Source organism: Nyctereutes procyonoides, unplaced genomic scaffold (genome assembly GCF_905146905.1).
Source record: "Nyctereutes procyonoides isolate TBG_1078 unplaced genomic scaffold, NYPRO_anot_genome, whole genome shotgun sequence".
In the NCBI taxonomy this organism is placed as follows: Eukaryota; Metazoa; Chordata; class Mammalia; order Carnivora; family Canidae; genus Nyctereutes; species Nyctereutes procyonoides.
The window spans coordinates 15,057,174-15,074,165 of NW_026575043.1; the positions used below are offsets into that span (position 1 = coordinate 15,057,174).

General features: G+C 43.6%; 1 protein-coding gene across 1 annotated transcript in view; it reads left to right on the forward strand.

Annotated features, from left to right (window-relative positions):
• The window catches only part of ADTRP (androgen dependent TFPI regulating protein), a 61,181-nt gene extending 56,799 nt beyond the window's left edge, over positions 1-4,382 (forward strand). Inside the window, exon 6 of the mRNA XM_055322889.1 lies at positions 3,445-4,382. Coding sequence (XP_055178864.1) covers positions 3,445-3,479 — 35 coding nt within the window. The 3' untranslated portion in view covers positions 3,480-4,382. The remainder of the gene's footprint in view (positions 1-3,444) is intronic.
• Positions 4,383-16,992: the final 12,610 nt, after the last annotated feature.

Here is a 16,992-nt window from a genome sequence, read left to right on the forward strand (position 1 = left end):
CACATACCCACCAAAAAAGATTCAATTTCTACTCTTTGGGCAGAGTTAGATGGAACATAGATTTCAAACAATAGTAGAATTGGGCAAGGGGAAGCAGTCTCTGGCAGATCATTGTAAGCTTGGCACACCATGTCTGAGCTCCTAGGGATGCCCCAGATACAGTCTTTCTATCCTGACTGGGGGAAAAAGGGCTATCAAAGGGTTCCAGTATACTCTTCCTTGTTTGTCTGCCTCTTGAGCACTGAATTTTTCTTCCTTCTTTCCTTCTTTTCTCCCTTCCTCCCTCTTCTCTTTCTTTCTTTCTTTCTTTCTTTCTTTCTTTCTCTCTTCCTGGATAAGGTACAAGAATGCTGATATCAAGACTTTCTTCCTCAGGAAGAAAAACACACAATATATATCAGGCACATAAGGGAGATAAGCACCTCCAGGCCACCATGGCATGGCGTCTTATATGTAGGTGTGGCTGGAGAGGCAATCAGCTTATCTCTGACCCATGACCCCTCTTCTAACATTCCTGAGGGACATGTGCCAGGAGTCAGGCTATCCTTTGTCAGGGCCTGAGACCATAAATCCTTTCCCTCCTAAGGAGAGTTCATAAGCTGAAAATTCTAGTCTAACCAAGTGACTTTGTGTCTATGGCTTAGACAGAATGACATTAAAACCTTCCTTTAATACTATTTTCTCTAGGCCACACTTTTTTAAAGGGAGATTTTTATTGTTGAAAGCTGCTTAGAGGTCATCTAGTCTACCTCTTTGGTTTTATCCATGAAGAAATTTAATTTTTTTTCTGTCTTGCATGTTGTCCCTGATCATTTCACAACAAAAGACTCTTATAGGAGATGACTCCATGTGTATTTCTAAAGCATGGTTCTATGGAAGCAGAAATATATCTCCTTTTTGCCTTTCTTGCCCTAATTTCATCTCCCTCAACTCAAACAGAGTCCATGTTGGATTATTTCTTCTCCTTCTTTCACTGCCTTTTTTCCCACAAGGATTTCTCCAGCCAGAACCTCAGCTCCATCTCCTTCCTGCTATGTCTGCACTGAAACTTTTACTCATTCATGTTCAAATCTCATTCTTCTAACACCTCATATCTCCCCAACCATCTGCCTTCTCACCCTTTTCCAAGCCAACCCACGGAAACTAGGCAAATGTTCTTCAAATTTTCAGTTCAAAGTCTAGCAGCAATAGCTTTTGTGATTGTAGATACATAGGTGTAAATCTTCGTGAGTATAATGTTTCTACTTACTCTATTTTCTGACTATTGGAATAATAAGGAATATAATTACATATGGTATCCATAGTGATGTTGATTAAAAGAATGGGTTTTTTGCCATGACAGCAGAAAACGTTTGGATCTTGCACAAGACAAACATTAAATGTTTGGCCTAAAATATCTCTATTTCTTGGTACTATCTAACACAGGATAAAGAAAGGACTAAAATGAATCAGGGATGGACTTAGCTTCCTAACTGCCAACTAGGAGGCATTCCACTAGAAAAATTGCCTTTCTATGAAGAAAAGAGGGATAAGAAACAACACTATTTCCCAGTTAGAATATGAAATTCATGTTGTGAACTTTGTTTAGGCTAATATGACCTATTACTGAGTCCACAGCTCCTTAATCTCGAGCCATGTAGTGTGGAATCATGGCCAGAGATAGATTCTGAGGACTCAGAGAAGCCCAGAGACTGCTCAACTCCAGGAAAATTCAGGACCCCACCAGCTAGAAACAAAAAGATAAATATGATTTCTGTGATGTTCACACCATGTAACTCACTACAGAAGAAATGACTGTTGGAAGTCCACCCAGAGACACATTTTGGGATGATGCCTTCTCTAATGGATTTGTGGGTCCGTGGAAATGTCTTAGTGCTCTCTGTCTAGCTGCTTAGTGTTGGATGTGGGAGACTCTGATCTCAGGGAAGAAGCCACCTGCTCTCCTCTCACAAAAGAACTTCCTGCCACCACTTCCACTCCTGGGGTCCTTCTCTCTATGCCTTCAGTTTCTGTTGTGTTTCTTCAATGGAGATGTACTCTCCAGTCCTTGGCACCTGGGGTTGAAGGAGCGTGGTTGTGATTACAGTTACACTTGAGGGGCTGGGGGTTGGTAAGCAGCATAGAGTTTTTAGGAGCCTTCAGAAGGATGGCAAGACTCAACAAAGTTGAGAAGTTGATGTTGCCCAAGCTCTTAAAATGAAGGAATTAATGTGTCATTTATCAGGAAAGGGATTTATTATAGGCAATGAGTGTATGCTTCAGAAAAGAGAAGGTTCTGGGCTTGTACTTAGAGCCTAAAGTACAGAAGACCTCACAGGGGAGGAAAGAATCCACATCAAAAATGAAAAATAAGAGGGAGCATAAATGAAAATGATGTGAAGCCTGTAAAGCTAGATAAATTAGTAAGGCTTCCCTGGAGTGACTGAGGGTATCTGGATGGATGAGTAAAAGAAGAAGAAGAGAGAGGACTGTCCTTAAAAATGTTGATAGGCATGAATACAGGATGGCCCCAAGGGCTGTGTGATTAAGAGTTGGCTGTCCTAGAAAATCAGTGTGATGAGGGAGTCTTCTAATCATCAGTCACTACAACCTATGAGAAGGGAAATTCTAGCAAAATAAAATTAGTAGAAGATAGTTAAAGGCATAACTGATGGAGGGGGCAGGATTTGAAGGATGAAGCATGAAAGTAGGAGCATGAGGTTGCTGTGGCATCAAGCCAGAACTAACAGGGCTCTGGAGTGGGCAAGGAGAGGCTGATTTGAGAAAATTTTTCTAAGTAGGATTGAAAACATTTACAGCAGGTGGAAAGGATAATGCATTAATGAAGTGTTAGAAATTCCCGAGTTTATGCAAAGATTTATGATCAATAAATACAGAGGTGCCAACTTGTTGGCTGAACGGAAGTCATTCTAGAAATCTAGTGCTATAATTTCAGTAGAAGAAAGCCCTTCTAATGAGTTTACTAAAATCTAATCAACATGTCAGTACTTTTCCACTTGGGCTGATAATTTGATTTGGGGAGAGGTCATAAAATGAACCCTAATTAGGTGAATATCCACTCTTCTATTTCTTCTCTAATTTGATGTCTCTTCGTCTCCATTTGCACAATCTCAGAGTTTGTTGATGGGTACTGTACAGCTTTTAAACACTTGGCCAAGAGCAACACCAATCACAATAGACCTGCAGAAGCCCATGAAGGCAAAGGCACCATCAGTCAACAAACTAGCTGTGAGTCAAGCACCAAGCAAGGTTAACAGAGCTGCTTCTTGCTTTTTCTGTAGAGGTGCTTGCTAGGTTTTCAGAACTTTGTAAAGTACATCTTCTTGCCCTGGGCTAAGTGTCCTCAACTTTCTACTGCCCCAATTCAGGGAGAATGTCTGCTTGCACAAAATTACCCATTATAGAAACCCTGGAGCCTGATGTCTGTCTCTCTTCATCATACAGGTGACGCGATGCAGCCAAGGAAAAAGAGGAAATGATCACAGGCCATTTTCCAAGAACAAAGGAGGAAAAAAAACATGAGAGTTTTTGGTTTTGGTTTTGCTTTTTTCTGGTTGAGGGAGGTGGTGGAGCAACATAGGAAGGTAGAAAGGACAGAGAATGACATTTAAATGTAATAAGAGTGTTTATGAAGGTAGAATAATTTGGGGACTCTTCGTTTTTTTGCAAAGTTTACTGGACATGCAAAAAACAATAACTGCTGTCTCAGAATCTGTTAGCTTCGTCTGGCCTCTGTGGTCAAAATCCAGCCAAAGGCAAAGGAACCTTGCACAAACTCGGGGTTAGAGAATGTTTAAAGAGGGAAATAATTTAGGATCACTGAAACTATTCACCTTACCAAAGAGGGTGTTGAGGACCTAGCTGAGAAGTAACCTGCATGAAGCCAAAGAGCTAATGTCAGAACCAAGACAATAGCATTTAGCCCCCAGATCTTCTAACTCCCATCCTCTGCAATTTTTAATGACCCCAACCTTCCTAAAAACAAGTATTTTTATCAACTAGTTATTTTCATGGATTGCTCGTGTTTTGTTTTGTTTTCCTCAGTCTAGATAGAGATGTAGGGAGATGAGTGCTATACGGAAGTTAAATTGTCTGTCCACCTGATAGGAGAGCAAAGTAATTGGGGCAATGAGAAAGTAAGTTCTAAAAAATATGGGGAAATCTGTGCCTCTTGTGAACAAGAATTCAGGGCAGGTCCAAATATGGGACTTAGTGACATCACCATCAAAATCTCTTCCATTGGAATATTGATGAGTTTGTCAAATAAAAGTACATCTTACTTGGGGAGTAAGTGATGGGAAGTGACATGACCTTGAGAACCCCCGAAAATGCTTTGGCACAAAGCACTTTGCTGAGTTCGCTTGTACTTTAACAAAGCAGATGGCTAGGTGATTAACAAGCAGATTCACAAACCCAGCTTTGATCTTCCTCGTGAGTTTTTCTGGGTCTTTATTTACAGGCACATTTTTGTAAAGAACATGGATGATAACAGGTCTAGTCGTGGATAAACATGGAGTCTAGTGGTATGTCACCAGGTCCATGTGAACTGGGTCCAGGCAGCAAAGTAAATTGTACTCAGGCTTCTCAAGCTAACAGCATGCAGAGGGAATTTAGTAAAAATGGGTAAAATTTGGCAAAAACTGTTCCTGGAACCACATTCAACTTTGATGGCTGTATGACCAGCCACAGTGCCATATCTATTCCAAGACCAGAAAACCTTAGAAATACCAAGAACAGTCTTGAGAAATCAGAGGAAATGGCAGACTGACACAATAGGGCAGGCAGTCCCCAAGAAGCCTGGAACAGGCACCCAGAAACCCACCATCTCACTAACCCTATATCTACTAATATATAAATATGAGCCGCAACTCTTTTCAGATTGAACTAGGTAGGAACAGCACCTCTTTTCCTACACCTGCTGCTGCTTGATTGCTCCAAGCACCTGCTCTCAGCAGAAACCCAGAAGCAGTTGTCACAGTGGAAATTCCCCAAATGCGAGGACCACAGGGGATCACCCAAAATTTCCACACCCCAAAGATAACTGAGGCTGCATACTCCTCAGAGTGATAGAAAGCTCTTGGCTGGGATGAGGGCTCAGAATTCTATTTGTGGCTTCATGGTCCCTGGAACCAATTTAGACCTTGATTTCTGTATGACTGACCATCGTGCAGGATCCATTCCACTGCAAGTAATACCTGAGAATCACCAGCACATAGGTGGCTCCCAGGCACGACTGGAGCTTAAGAAAGGAGAAGCAGCAAAATATCTACAACAAACACTAAACACACTAAATAAACATTAAGAGGTATGTAGGATTGGCTGCCTACAGAAGGCTAGGTCCTTAGTGGTTAGATGGCCATACCAATCGCACGGGGAGATAGTCAGCAATAATACTTGTCTAGGGTCATGCTATTGGCAAACTGCACTCACTCCCATGATCTCACTCTATCCTCCCGAGAATCTCATAAGTAGAAAATGTATCATGTCCTCATTTCCCAAATGAGGAAACTGAGTTTCTGATACTGGTGTGCTGGTAAATGTCTAAAATAACCAACCCCCCAGAAAGAGAGAAAATTGTAAGGCCCTGATTTAGTGTTTGCCCAGTCCGTGGTGGGAACACTCCGCCACCTTTTTTTTCAAGATGCCAACAGGCCACTGAATACAGAGCTGGGAAGAGATATGCATAACCACTTGGTCCTTGCAAGGACCACAGGAGCTGGCTCTAGCATGTCACTGGCTTCAGAGAAGGGAAATGACTGGTCCAAGGTCACATGCATAATCGATTCCTGAACCCATCTTCCTATCTCTTGATTATAGAGCAGAGCAGTAATTGGTCATCTGAAAGTTTTTTTAAAAAGTAAAGACACGGGGATCCCTGGGTGGCGCAGCGGTTTGGCGCCTGCCTTTGGCCCAGGGCGCGATCCTGGAGTCCCGGGATCGAATCCCACGTCGGGCTCCCGGTGCATGGAGCCTGCTTCTCCCTCTGCCTGTGTCTCTGCCTCTCTCTCTCCTCTCTCTCCCTGTGTGACTATCATAAATAAAAATTAAAAAAAAAAGTAAAGACACGTGTACATCTCAAGGCTAGATAAAAGGTGGTGGTGGTCAAGGGACCCCAGTGTGGTGGACACTCTCATCCACATAGGCCGAGAGAAGAGCAACTCCAGTGCCTCGTGGACTGGGCCATATGTTCTAGAGTTGCTATCTCATATGCGACCCCAATTTTCAATTTGGGGTGAAGACTTATCTTGTCTGCCTCAACAATTCATTAGCCCCATCCTCTCCTCAAATGGGTCATACATTTCTCAAAGCATTTTCAGCTCCTCTGCACCTACTCGCTTGCAACACTTGTCATAACAGGAAGTTAGTTTCATATACTGTAATCCCCAGACACGTGGCGCCTGCACGTGGGGAGTGGGGCGGGGGGGGGGGGCTGAGAGAGGAGTGGGGAGGCCGGGCTTCCCAGAAGGCCGCCTGGCTGGGCCCTGAACCCCTCCCAAATCTGGGCCTCTCCCTCCCAGACCCAAGTGTCAGAAACCAGAATCCATACCCAGACATTGTTTTCCTTTCTCATGCAGTTGGTGGCTCTTTTTCTTTCTTTTCTTTTCTTTCTTTCTTTCTTTTTTTTTTTTTTTAATAGAGCATTTGAGTAGGCAGCAAAGCCAGTCAGAACTGTTTATTTATAGCTGTGGATTTTCAATGCTGTATAAATTAGAAATCATTGCTGAATGAGGCCCGCGCCCACTCACACACGCAGGGCTGCTATCCGCGGGTCCTTTCACACAGTTTGACTGTACACAGTCTAAAATGGGAGAAAATGACATGCTCCGAGTCAAATGACGAAGTCACAGCTAAACTGCAAAGCAGAAAACCAGCAATTATTTTTCCTCAGCACAATATGGGAAGTACGACAGGTACAATTATCCAATATTATTTAACAGCACCGGTTTGTGGTGTAGGGAGAAAATAAAGGTTTCCGTGTCTCAGAGCAGAGAAAAAAAAGAGAGAGAGAGAGAGAGAAAGAACCTGCCTCCTGGCTCCTGTTTCTGTGGATTAAGCTGTGTTATGTAAATTGAAACTAGCTTGGATTCCAAAAAGGGAAGGGAGAAGCACCTGGCTCCCTCACCCTTCCTCCCGGGAAGGTTGCAGCCTATGTCATCAGGGACTTCTGAGAAAAAGCCCCTCACCTTGGGGGACCCTGATCATCATTCTCCGAGGCAGTGGTTCCAGATACTGGCTGTGGGCAAGGGCAGGTTTGCAGAACTCCTGTCCCTTAGACTAGGGAAACCCTCTCCTGCACTGGCTCACCCTCCCTCGGCTTGAATGAGATGAGGTAAAAAAGCAGGGGGCCCCAGAGAATAATTTTCATCCCCTTAATCAAGGACCCACTGTTTTGGCCTCCAGCATGATTTGATTCCTATTTCCAAGCCTTTCCTTAAACTGGTGTCCTGTCCTGGATAGACCTTTCTTTGTCTAGATGCTGTCATAAAAACAAGTTCTTTGTGGCTTCAGACTTTACTGGGTGCTACTTCCCAGTCTCCGGAAAGCTCCCTCTAGCTCTCCAAGGTACAAGGCTCAATCCCATCTCTACACCCTTGAGTGGGCCATGCCTGTGCCACCCAGCCTTGCATCTCTCCCCTTTATCCAGCCTCTTGGCTTCTATTCTCATAGCAGTTGAGATGCTGGAAAGAACATGGGATTCAAAGCCACAGGAGATTTGAATTCAAATCCTGCCTCCACCCCTCACTATGCATATAGAAACCAGGGGGAAAAGAGTTTCCTTTTCTGGGGCTTGGTTTTTTAAAGTCCCATGCTAATACCTACCATGAGTAAATAAGATTATTTAAAGTGGTTGTGGCATCTAAGATTCTCTATCCCACCCTGCTTGGCTGCAAGCTCTTTGAGACCAGGGGCCATGTCGAGTTGTCTGTATCCCCAACAAGGCCAAGCTCTGCACCATGAGAGAGTACTGGAAATATGTACAGAGAATTGACTCAAGGGTTACTTACAGCTTCTTAATTCTATAGGCTTCATCACCAATGATCTTCCCCCTCTCCCAGAAGCTGAGCGTGTCAACATGAGAGCTACCATTTCTCTGAAGACACTCTCTCCCTGTTAAATCCCAGAATCCTATTAACAGTGGTGATCAGGTTATACTTTGATGGGACCTAGTAGTAGAAAGCACATTGACAGAATGGAACATAGTACAAATTTTGATAAAGAGGAAAAACCTATGAGGAATGGCCTAGAGAATAAAGACTGCATGCAGGGGGAGCTCCAGATTGGACAACTGGATAGCCCTGATTACCCCAAAGAGTGCCTGCAGCGTACTAATCCAAATCAGGGAGATTTATCCTTAGAAGTGGGTGCAGGAGGAGCACTGAAGACAAATCCTGTTTACATCAGAATTTATTTTAGGTGCCTGGTCGGCCCTTTCTTATAGATAATAGCTCTTATCATTAAGACTTGGTCTAGTCTGACTCTTACTTCATCTTAACTGAGACTTCTTCAGTCACTCCATGGCATGACTCTTTGGGACCATGGAAAGGGTCTCTGCTCTTACTGTCACTCCAAATATCTTACTAATGTACAAAAAAAAAATCCCTCCCCAAGGATAAAGCATTCCACTGGACATGGAGAGACCCATTTCCTACACAAATGAAAGAGGTGACCTGTTGACATACACTCAGGCATATTCAATGATCGGTGAAGGATATTTGATGACTCGAAAGAAAGAGTGAATATGGGGAAAGGTATGCGTAGCAGAGTGAAACAGAATATTGGAAGAAAATAAATAGGTTCAGAAAGGGTCAGCTGCAGACTCCAAGGACAAACCTTGCTTGATTCACAATGTTTTACTCTGTGGGCTGCCAAGAGAGTGTCCTGGCTCTCCATCCCACTCTGAGGGCGTATGGTCAGTGTATCCCCAAAGAGAGCTAGAGAGTGATCTTGGCCACTAGTGGGTCAACAAAATTCTGCATGCCTTTGGAGTAGTGGAAAGAGGAGGCACATGCCACTCTCGAAGTTTTCAGTCTTGATTGTCTGGCTGGCACTACAGGAATTTCAATTTGCTCTAGAGCTGGGGAGAAAGTTAGTGTTGGATTGCCACCATTCTTAGAAAGAGGAGGCAGGGCAAAGGGAAAAAATGGTTTCCACTGGCTCTTGAAGAGCTTCAGCTAGATTGAGCTTCCCCAAGATTCCTCCTTTGTTTTTTAAGATTGTATTTATTTACTTGACAGAGAGAGAGAGAGAGCACAAGCAAGGGGAACTGGATGAGGGAGGGGAGAAGTGGAATTCCCACTGAGCTGAGCAGGAAACCCAACTTGGGGCTCAATCCCAGGACCCTAAGATCATGACAGAAGGCAGACACTCAACTGACTGAGCCACCCAGGTGTCCCCCCCTGCCCCCCCCCCGAGATTCCTTCTTACCCACACATCTTCTCAACCAGTCCCAGACCTCCTGAAATGTTGAGGGAAAATGGACACTTACTAAAGGTACACTGAGCTGCTTTGAGGGCTAGCAGCATGCCTTATTCGCCACTGCATCCCCTACACGGAACACAGTGCGTGATATACAACAGGCTTTAAATGCATATTCAACACTCAGATTTAGGTAACATGTTCAGTGTCTCCTGGTGACATGGGAATTTAAACCTAGATCTATCCAACACACATGCCCCAGTAGTTTCCACTCCACCAAAGGTTTTCCTGACTGATACCGTGGAAATACGTTTTACATCATGACTCCATAGAAACACACACACACACACACACACACACACACACACTTTTAATGTGTGATAGACCACTATTTTCTAATTATTTTCTATTCTATTACTTGAAATATATTTTGACCATTACACTGATTTCTAAATCCAACAGTAAGGTTACAACCTATAAGCTGAACAACATAGCACTCCATCATACTGTAGGATTCATTCATTCATTCATTCATTGAGCAAGTGCCTGCTATGTGCATGGTCTGGGCCACATGCATGCGTGGCCTGAGGACAGAGGTCATGGTGGTCACCACTTGGACCCTTCGGATTGGCACTAGGAGTTTACAGCCTTTCCTCCTGCAGCATCTGTGGGAATGTAGAAGCAAGCCTTGCTTCTCCTGCTCACTGTGTTAGCAGCTGCTCTGCTAGACTCAGCCCCTCTGAGATGCAGACAGGAAGAAGAGAAAAAACATTTCCACTACAAGAGCTTACAAAACCTTCCGCTGAAGGCTTAAGTCTGGCCTGAGCTGATACATTTGGTGACACTGTAGGGATTTGTTTTCACTCAACACTTAATTTTATTAAGATTCAAATTATGAAGTTAGATGAAGTTGAGTTAAGAAAACAAATACTGTATGACTTTTACCTTGGCAGGAATCTGGTGTGCGACTCTGAAAACTCTCAATCTAAGATGTTGTGTTTTATTCCATTGGAAAATTTTACTAAGTATATTCTGAAGTCCACTCACATTGTCATTTTAAATACATGTGTTATCTCAAATTTGCCATTTGTGAAGTCCTGTGATTAAGTAAAATTCTTTTTATTTTAAATTAGATTGCTTTGGTACTGCCTGTATTTTCCTCTACTAGATGTGTGTGGCCATTTCAACCTTCTGGTGCCCTTCCATATCACTAAGCCAAGAGGAAGATGCCAAGAGATAGGTCTGCAGCCAATTCAATCATGGTCTCCCTACTCAGCAATGGAGGTTTCTGGGTAAATTCACATCATGGGAAAGAAAAGACCTGCTGCCAAAAGTCCTTCTAACTCACAGATGAACTCTTAGGGGCCCACCTGGGAGTCATACTAGACTCTGGGATTACTTAAAACAGAGATTACTTCCTTGACTACATTAACAACCATAAAGGGAGATTCCTGTGCATTCTAAGGGGTTTAATGAAAATGCCACATGTACATAAATCTTGGTCCTGTGGTTGCTTATTTGGAAAGAGATTGAAAGCACGACTCTGGGATAGCGATGCAGGGTCTCTGAGGATGAGAACCTGTAAGTCTCTAAGCTGTTAGTGAGTGAATGTGCTCTGTATGTGTTACAAAGGGTTGTGATTGTGTGTCTGCAATCAGAGGGCAGCCAACCCTTGTTCCCTGTTGGTGGGTGGACATGCCCAGGGTCCGAAGCCCTTGCATTTGACTTACTGCCTTACTGCCTCTCGCCTTGCCCCCTTCTCCAGTTAACATTTGTCACTGTACTTCATCTCTCATATGGTCACCCTTGAAAGACCTTCCAAGAGATAGTTGACATCAGGCCAGACTGTTTATCCAGCATCTGGATAATCCCAGTTAACATTTAGCCTAAACTTTACCTTTACCATCCCTAAATTTAAATATATTTACAATATAAATTCGTTTATAGTTGCAGTAGTCTATAAGTGGTAGAGCTATTATTATCTGTATTTGCTTCCCAGTTTCCAGGGCTAGCGCAACAAAGAACCACAAAGTAGGTGGCTTAAAAACAAGCGTTTATCCTCTTACAGTTCTGGAGGTAACAGTCTGAAATCAAGGTGTCAGTAACACCAGGCTCCCTCAGAAGGCTAGAGAAGAAGCCTTCCTTCTGATGGCCCCTGAAAATCCTTGGTGTGTGGCTGCAGTGCTCTAATCTCTGCCTCCATCTTCATATGACATTCTACTCTCTGTGTCTCTGTGTCTCTTATCATAGTTGGAATCTGAAATCTGCCCAAATCCGCCTCTTATTTCTCTTTTAAGGACATCAGTCATTGCTTTTAGGGCTCCCCCGAGTACAGAATTATTTCATTCAAACCATCCCACCACAAAATTGTCCCCCATGTCTTAGTGTACCTTCCTTGGCTTCAGGGGTAGTGCGTAGGGGAGAAAGATATGAGGCCCCATAGTTAAATCCACCTGCACTATGTTGATGCCAGGCTCTCTCCCCACCAATGGTAGAATCGGGTGAAGGAATGCCTTTCTAGTGAAGATCAGGCTCTTCACTTGGGGGATTTAAGAAGGAAAGTTTGTTCCTAGTATACTTTGTTGGCCAGGAAACCAGTCACCTCTCCTAGGAACTCAGGGCCTCAGGAAGTCAGGGCCTAGGAACTCAGGAACTCAGGGCCACAAGCCCATCTGTTTCCAAGGCTTCTGTGGTCTCTTTGTTCTCCTTTGTTTTTGATTTATGAGACTAGGGGAGATGATCACTTCTCACTTAACTTATTTTGAAGATGATCAACTAACTAATCACATCTGCAAAGATGCTATTTCTAAACAAGGTCACATTCTGAGGTTCCAGACAGACATAAATATTAAGGGGAGGCTATTCAACCCAGAACATTATCCCTATTGTACAAATGAGGGGGTTGGGGGTCAGAGGTCATTGGATATCAAACTCCATCTTTTAATTCTTCCTACTTGCTTGTCTTAATTTAAGCAATCACCAATAAGTTATACCACTGGTGATTATACCACCTACTACACATGGCCATTTGCTGTTCCTTATCTCTAGTCCTCCTCACAGTCCCACAAGGTAGACATTATTATCTTAATGTGAAGGATAAAGAAACTAAGGCTCAGTGAGGCTGATGGGGTTTCCAAGGAAGAATTATCCAAGAAGGATGAAGCCTAAGCCAAGTCTAGTTGGCTCCGATGCTTGCCCCCTTTCTTCTATGCCATGTGATCTCACCAAATCCTGCTTCTGTTCCCTCATGATGTCTAGAAGGTCAATCCTTCTTTCTGTCTCCTCAAAGTCAAAATGCTAAATATTTTCATTCTGACCTTCTGAGGCAATATAGAAAGGGCTCAGGTCCCAAGAAAACCCTCTTCCCAATGCCTAGTAGCTTGAATGGCCCCCAAAATAGGTTAAGTGGACATTAAGCAGAATGCCAAGGCATGAGGTGAAGGAAGGAAATATGAAGAACTACTGGAGGGGTCTAGCAGAGCTCTTCAGCCTTACCTGCTTATATGGAGCCCTGAGGAGCCACAAAAAAAACCACTTCTGCCCAGATCCCTCTTCCAGAGATTCTGAATCCATCTAGGCTATAGTTTAGGCATTGGGAGGTTTAAAAGCACCTCGAGGTCATTCCAGGGCACAGCCAAAGTTGGAAACACTGATGTATGGGAATTCTTGAATTTTCCTTGTACATGGGAGCAACTGAAGTCTGACTGAATATAGTAAGTTTCAGGGATGCCTGGGTGGCTCAGAAGTTTAGCACCTGCCTTCAGCCCAGGGTGTGGCCCTGGAGTCCTGGGATCGAGTCCCACATCGGGCTCCCTGCATGGAGCCTGCTTCTCCCTCTGCCTGTGTCTCTGCCTCTCTGCGTGTGTCTCTCATGAATAAATAAATAAAATCTTAAAAAAAAAAAAAGAATATAGTAAGTTTCAGGTTATTTTGACCATCACTTGGAAGACCCTTCTTTCCAAGCTTTCTTCTGGAGTCCACCCATCCTAGTGCTTAGCAAATCTGAGAGCATGACTGACTGTCTGGTCCCTTTGGATGTAACATTGAGGCAGGGTGTGGGACCAGGCTCTGGGAATGGTTCAGAGGCCTCTGCAGAGCTCTGTGGTTGGGCCTTCTCACGTTTACTTCAGACTTCAATGCATTTCCTTCTTTTTTTTTTTTTTAAGATTTTATTTATTCATGAGAGAGACAGAACAAGAAAGAGAGAGAGAGAGGCAGAGACACAGGCAGAGGGAGAAGCAGGCTCCATGCAGGGAACCCAACGCAGGACTTGATCCTGGGTCTCCAGGATCACGCCCTGGGCTGAAGGCGGCGCTCAACTATGGAGCCACCCAGGCTGCCCTTTAATGCATTTCCATGACAATAAAAGAGCCCAAGCTGCTAGAACTTGGTGGAGCCTCCTGTGGGAATCCTGCCAAAGGTCAGGCTTTGGACTAGTGCTAGAGCATGACCTTTCCCTTGGGTCTCCAGCCTGCTGGCCCACCCTGCAGACTTTGGACATGCAAGCTTCCATGATAGCATGAGCGCATTACTTAAAAATCCTCCCCAGGTATACATATATAGGTGTGTATATGTACACAAATATGCACACAGACACAGCCTCTTGGTTCTCTTTCTCTGGAGAACCCTGACTAGTGTGCTTTACCTTTCCTCTTCCCTGGCCTGGCTTCCTTTCTCTGGGTCTGCCTTCCAGCCCTGCCTCACGCCTACCCCCACTTTCTAAATCATTTGCCTGCAGTCCCTGTGACTCACAGGCCTATAATAAGCCCTCAGCTTCCATTTGCCAAACTCCCTCTCTTCCCTCCATTCAAGAATCTCCCGAAATCCCACATCATCCAATCAAGGAAACAAAGTCTGTCCTCCCTCAGATGAGCCCGTTCAGTGGAACAGATTTCAGAAAGAAAACCCTAGTGTTGGAGTGTTGCTTTGAAAATTATTTTGCAAGACTGTTCCACACATGACTCTGAAGGGACTTGGGGTTTCATAGTGCTCTGCCTGAGATGGGGCTGGAGCTGGACTCCCTGTGCAGATTTGTGTCTGGCACGTATTCCCGATCATTTTGTGCTAATGATTCTCACAAGGCTGTGGTCTTAGGTGTGACTTCCTGACTGAGGTGCTAAAGGCCACTGTCCTCTATGGTTACAGATCTTACAACTGACTTCATACTACCATCATGTTCATATAACATTGCTTTCCAGTGAATTGAGTGAGAAGGTGTGAAGGAGTCAGAGCAAATCCATAAGCATTGGTCCTCTTAACCATGAGCCACTATGCCTTCCTCCTGGGAGTGAGGCTCATTATTACACAAGCTCAATGCATGTGGTCGATTACGTCAAGTTCACAGGAAGGAGCACAAGTACTGATCTGGTGCCCCATTAACCCCACCTGTGTTTACTGGTAGGCAGTCCCAGGGTCAGAGGCCATTAGTAGCTGGAATGGGAAAAGCAGCCATGGCCAAACCATGGCAGTTATTGCAAAAGACCTGCAGGGGTCTCATCACTGTCTCCTATGTCCTCTATGGTTGATGGACAGTGCCCTTCAGTTGGGAGGACACTGGGGAGGGACCTTGCACTATTGCTGTAACTACTATTAAACCATACTTCCAGTAGACACTGTGAGAGCTATAGAATGCCCTAAAGCCCCACAAAAGATCCCTGAATGGCTTGAAGAGAGGGTGGTAGCCAGAGATAAAGAAAGGCCCAAAGCCTGAGTTCAATGTTGGAAAGAGCATGAACTCTATAGGCAGGCAAAATTCGGTTAGTCCATTTCCACAGCAATTTACCATTCTGGGTGACTCATTCCGCCTTCAGAGGAAGGCTTCCTTATCTATAAATTGACGGTACAATATGTAGCTTGTGTTAGAGTCACTGTAATGTATGGATGGAATGTCGTAATGGACTGAGAATACAGCCCAGTGTCTGGAAATCAATAACCATCCATGTCCTTCTCTGCTCCCTTAACTCAAAGGCTCTATTAACCCAACGAAGGATATTTATAGGTTATCATGTGTGATCCTGGCGGATTCAGTGGTAAGTCACAGAGGACAAAGCAGCCGATGAGGGCACCCAGGGTCAGAAGATTTTAATGAGAGGGACACTAACGTATTGTCTGAATGACTTCACAAAATCAACAAGAAGGTCTCAATAATTCTCTGACTTCAAGTGTAAATAAGAGACCATTACATATGACCCAGCAGAATAAAAATGGGAAAAGTAATGAAAAATCATAAATGCATAGACTCTAGTAACTCTAGTTTTTAGAACCCTCTAAGTCTTCATAAAGCACCACTAAAATTTCAACAAACATCACTGTTTTAGATAGGTTTACATTCAAGACGCAACCCTTTTACAACTTCCTCCTTCTTACCATCCAACATATGGGAAAACCTTCCAAGCAGTCCTTGTGTTACAGGGTACTAGAGATAAATTCAGTTTTCAATTAACACAAGACAACTTGACATTTGGAAATGCAGTCTTTAAAGCACATTTGCTGACTTTCAATTCCCTCATCTTGTAATAAGATGACTTGGCAGGATGTCCTTACAATGGTAGTATAAATTTAATGGAGTGGGGGAGGATATCTATTCTCTGCTGGTCTTCAACTACATTTGTCTTTAGCTCATGAATAATTCTAGGCCTACAATTAAATGGAATGATGAGAGCCCTCTGGTGGCTAAACTGGCTCTTCCCCCTTTTTAGAGATACTAAAACAAATTATCTTGCGTTTTGAAAGTTCTATGCCTTGTTCCAATTAGCAACTTGCTGCATGAACTTAATCTTTTCTGCACCTGCGCCCCTTCACCCTCGGGTAAAGAGAGGGCAAAGTATTCTATTTGCAATCTCTCTGATGCTCACTCTGCACATATCTGGGCAATTATTTAATCTACCTTCTGAAAGGATGAAACATGTTTTTACAAATTTCATTTGCAGACATTTATCGAACAAATATCTACTGGGTATCTATAACAAGCCAAACACTATATATAGCAGGTACTGTAAGAGATACAGGGACATTTAAAGTATAATCTCTAATTGCAAGAAGCTCATGGTACAGTAAAGGAAAGAAGAGCCTTGAATTTTTAAAAATGTGGGGGTTTTTTCTTAATAAAACTTGATAATTTTATCAACTACAGAAATTTCTTCTAAGAGATACTCTCTTAGGTTCTCTCTCTCCTATCCACTCGGGTGCCTGTACCAGGAATCTGAGCACCATTCTTAACTCTTCCTTCTCTCCCTCATCAATGCAGTTATCTACCTTGTCCTACCAATACCCTCTTTTGTTTCTATTGACACTAGCTTAGTTTAAGGCACCATCATTTCAGTTGATACAATATGCTTTTAAAAAGTTATTTTATCCCTGGGTGACTCAGCAGTTTAGCACCTGCCTTCAGCCCAGGGCGTGATCCTGGAGTCCCAGGATCGAGTCCCACACTGGGCTCCCTACATGGAGCCTGCTTCTCTCTCTCTCTCTCTCTCTCTCTCTCTCTCTCTCTCTCAGCTCTTTCTGTGTCTCTCATGAATAAATAAAATCTTTTTAAAAAAATTTAAAAAAATAAAAAGTTATTTTGAGTGGTCA